Source organism: Strongylocentrotus purpuratus, unplaced genomic scaffold (genome assembly GCF_000002235.5).
Source record: "Strongylocentrotus purpuratus isolate Spur 01 unplaced genomic scaffold, Spur_5.0 spur5_scaffold_14, whole genome shotgun sequence".
NCBI classification, from domain to species: Eukaryota; Metazoa; Echinodermata; class Echinoidea; order Camarodonta; family Strongylocentrotidae; genus Strongylocentrotus; species Strongylocentrotus purpuratus.
Window position 1 is genome coordinate 20,248,663 of NW_022145599.1, and position 4,356 is coordinate 20,253,018.

The 4,356-nt window shown below is 37.4% G+C and overlaps 1 protein-coding gene across 1 annotated transcript; it reads right to left on the reverse strand.

The window, feature by feature from the left end:
- Positions 1–309: 309 nt before the first annotated feature.
- On the reverse strand, positions 310–4,042 carry LOC115918591. The gene is made up of 4 exons (XM_030984424.1): positions 3,615–4,042; positions 2,958–3,209; positions 2,084–2,563; positions 310–1,107 (listed from the first exon to the last, which is right to left on the reverse strand). The coding sequence occupies exons 1-4, from the start codon at positions 3,916–3,918 to the stop codon at positions 851–853; spliced, it is 1,293 nt and encodes a 430-aa protein (XP_030840284.1). The 5' UTR covers positions 3,919–4,042; the 3' UTR covers positions 310–850.
- Positions 4,043–4,356: the final 314 nt, after the last annotated feature.

A 4,356-nucleotide genomic window follows, 5' to 3' on the forward strand; every position in this document is an offset into this window, starting at 1 on the left:
TTAAAGTTGATCTTAGTATTCGTGAAACACCTTGGTCATTTAATAACACTGTTATAAACAAAAACTACCTGAAGCTATTGACAATGATTGGGTAAGGCTGACTTCGTAGCCTACAAACTTAAAGAACAGATGCATACTGTGAAGTTAAAAAAAAAATCAAACTGGCAAGAAAATAACTCAAACGACATACATTGCACACAGAAAAGGGAGGCGTGGATCTACACACAATGGTCACATACATATGACGTTCAAGTTTGGTCCACACATTTCAGCTATTTCTGATTTTTTTTTTAATATGAGAGCATTTGACAAGCGATCCTATTTCTACTAAGATATTTATACAAACTGACAATAACAGAATGAGAAAGCTTACAAGTAATTTTTTCATCTTTCTTTTCTTCTTCAGAAACTCAACATCCTCTTTCACGTCTGTGAACAAAGTTTAATCATACATCCCCACACAAACACACACACTACCCGCGCACGTAAATATTCCACACTCACACCCACACACACAACAGAAGAAGATGAACACTTTACATATTGTATGCATACGGGTTATACATGCATTGAGATGAAGCTGTGTGTCATTTAGTATTCGACTTTTTTTCTCATTATGAACAGATTGATGTAGAAGTAAAATGAAAGGTGAAACCGCTTTTATCTTCAGCGATTTGGGGCTTCTTACAGTACACGCGGTACTCTTTACATGACGGAGTTTAGAAAATGTGAATTCTCTGAAAGCGGTGATACCTAAGGACTTTCATCTTTGTGATAATAATTTGAGAATTCTTACATTACATGCTGCACTGTTTGTGGTGTCCACGGAAATGAGGAAATTTCATGTTCATTAAAACACCTTTCCAAAAATTGACATCTTCTTTCGTGGAACCAAGCTTGCCGATTCGAAGAAGTAGAAGAGTCTTGACATGTCTACCTCTGAAATCTCGAACTTGTCTGGCTTTTCCAGGCTACCGCCGATGATCACAGTGTCTACAAGCCTGAATGTCGAGGGTTGTGTTTTCTGGAAGGTGTCCATCCTGCCACGAACGACTCCTGGATTCCATTCACTAATGTCATGAACAATCACCGCCAACTTCTTCTTTCCTGGAATTTCAGAAATGGATGGACACATGGCCAAATTGGCATAGAATTTGAATTTCCTGTTTTCCTACAAAAAAAATTCATTTTCGTCTTTCTTTGGAACGTAGGAGGGTCTATAGGAAACCAATATCTTTAGATTAATATCTAATAACTTTAGTTTATATTACCTTACATACCCACTCGATCCCTCCGCTCTGCATCTCAATACCTCATTGAACCCACGAAAGACAGGACCAAGTCATACGGATCCAGAAGATTCTCATCTGCAGCTTCGCATCTCTGGAACTCTCTCCCCACTACCTTCCGAACCATCACAGACTTAACTTTCTTTCAATCTCAACTGAAAACCTACCTGTTTAAAAATCCTTTCTAATGTCATTTAAACTTTATTATTGTATTCATCAAAATGTTATTACATTACTGTACTTTTATATAATTTGCCTTCATCTCTCTGTAATTGATGTTTATAATGACTGATTATTATTAATGTTTTCCTTATTTTGATATTTATTTAGTTCATGAATTAGTAATTAATATGTGTAATTTTGTTGTATTAATATATTGTAAAGCGCATTGTTATTTTCTTCGAAGATGAAATGCGCTATAGAAGTCTAGGTTATTATTATTATTATTATTACTCATATATTTTCAGTAATTTATCATCGCAAGAAATTGAATGTAAAGTCAAATGTAAAAAGCTTTTCTTTTTTCTCCTGCATTTTGCTTGGCTATAGCTATATATACCTTTTTTCTTCTTCTTTTCTTTCTGTCTTGAAATAATGAGCAACATTAATTTTATGCACACAAATTACTTTGTACAAAATATGAGTACACTATTTGTGATGGTGCTTATCAATCTTTGCTCTAAGTGAAATCGAACATCCAGCATGCCCAGTACCCTCAGCTCAGACTGTCATTCACTCTAGAATAAACTATGACAATTGTAAACCTAGCATATGTCTGTTACGAGTTTACTCACCTATCTCTTTGGAACAATGCTTCAGATATTTATCGTAGATAGAATTCACGACGTCTGTGATTGAGAATCCTCGATTGCGAACCGAATGGCAAAGCACCATCACATCGACCGGGTCGCTTGAAGGAAACTTGAACGAATCGATATCGTTGTACGGTAGGCTCCGAAGACGGATGTCGGCGATCAAGCGTGGATGATCTGTTTTCAGCTTCCTAAGCCAGAAAATCAAGCCCTCGATGTTTTGCTCGTATGAAGAAGTACATACGGACACATAGATCGGCAACGATGGACTCTGCTGCGCAGGAAGTTGTTGATGGTGTTGTGCAAGATGCTGTGTAGGAAGTCGTAAAGGAGGTTGTGAATGGCTTTGTTGTCCAGGTTGATGTCCAGCATATTGTCCAGTTTGTGGTCCAGGATATTGTGCAGGATTATGTGGTGATGTTATTGCGATGGCTTGTCCAGAACTACATGATTCGAATTTCTCTGAAAGAAAACAAATACAAATTGTACTAAAAATGTAATTCAAATTTTGTTTGTTTGATAATTATAAACTTAAGAAACAAATGTCATGATCTAGGGAACATCAGCCTCTTCTGCAAGTGGTTTTAACATTCATTGTTTATTGAGATTTTCTTGCTTACACAATTTAGGGCGTATGCGATATCTTAATTAAAGTTCACACACACACACACACACTCACATATTGCATTATATTGTAGTTTATCAGTCTCTAAAGTCTAAACGATCAAAGTTAAGACTTTTATATTAACCGACTTCTTCCATACCGCCAAAATATTATCGGAAGTTAATGTCATTGTCATAATGAAATTCTTCCAATTTAAACTGAACATATATTCTTTTGTTTTGCAAAACATACTTAGAAAACTGGAAACACCACCAGTCTTCATTTCCTCAGGCTGTTCGGAGGCTCTTGTCAAGAAAGCGAGGAGTTGTGCCTTGGAGGGTTCAGGAAATTCTTTCCCTTCGACCAGCTTCCCACATATCAGAACTAGACCTGCGCTGTCAAAGGTTTTTGGTTGCTGGAGCCGAAAATTAGCAATGCGGTCCTGTAAGTCCTGGTCATTCACATTGTCGAAGTCGTGAGCTATTACCGCAATCTTCTCTTTTCCTGGGAATTATGTTCATAGAATGATAATAAATGTATTTGACTGTATACAAAGACATGAATTCATGGCATCAAAAGTCCTAGTTGATCTAACAAAGCGTCGGAAACATTTCTGTTGCTGCCTAAAATCTAAAAGGTTTTGATCAACCTTTTAGTTGCAATTCTTTGTTTACTCCACTGAAATGGAAAACAAAATAATGATGATGATACTACGAATAATAATATATAAGTTTTGTGTGGCGCCAAATCAACTTAAAATCAAATGCTCAAGGAGTATTTGTGAAAAAGACAAATCACATGATAAGTTACTCAGTTGAAATATTTTACATGAAAAGCATCGTTAAAGAGACTATGATTGCTATTGTTAAGTGTAAACTCAAAATTTCTACAGTGTAAAAGATGAATTACCTAGAAGCTTTTTGCAATTCGGGAGGAACTTATTGTAGCAAGCATCAGCCACGTCGGTGAGAGCAAATCTTCTGTTTGCGATGGAGTGGCAGAGAATCATCACATCCACATGGATTCCCTTGGCAAATTTATAATTGTCGATGTTGTTGTAAGGGAGTTGATGGTAGGTAACATTCTTGATGAGATGGGGAAGTTGTCGCTGGAGATCCCTCAGGTGATCCAGAAGACCTTGGATGTTATACTCGTAAGATGATGTACAAAGAGTAACCGAGACTTGATGTCGGTTGGATCCAAGCCCTGCCATGGTGGATTGTCCGTGGAAAATCAGGTCCGGATGTATTCCTGATATTCAGGTCCTGATGATCAGGTCTTGTACTCAAGAATGACGACTCTGTCCTCTGGTTTTGAAGTCTAATCCCTGTTGGTCTCGGTTGCTCCACGCCACCGTTTCACCAATTGCACCGTCAGAGACAAAGGGGTGATACCTTGTGGTCCGGTCTGTCCAGGAATCTCTAAGCAGTTTGATCCGAAGAAGAAATAAATGGTAAATGTTATTGTTTTTTGTGAAATTTAATCTAAGAGGCCATGGTACGTGGTATTTTGAACGTATTAATACACTTACGAAATCTATGAACATCTGTATTTTCCTTGCGTATTGTAATTGTAAGGACTTCAAAACAATCATTTTCCAGGTGATGGGGAAGGGGCATATGTAGAATACAACCCATTGACATGCCACTCG

What these genes read in the sequence shown, in the direction of transcription:
- LOC115918591 (XM_030984424.1), bottom strand. Translation starts at nt 3,918, where the DNA reads ATGGCAGGGCTTGGATCCAACCGACATCAAGTCTCGGTTACTCTTTGT. An exon ending in GAATTGCAAAAAGCTTCTAG is followed by an intron (nt 3,210 to 3,614) that starts GTAATTCATCTT and finishes CATAATTCCCAG; the next exon opens with GAAAAGAGAAGATTGCGGTA. An exon ending in GCATTGTTCCAAAGAGATAG is followed by an intron (nt 1,108 to 2,083) that starts GTGAGTAAACTC and finishes CTGAAATTCCAG; the next exon opens with GAAAGAAGAAGTTGGCGGTG.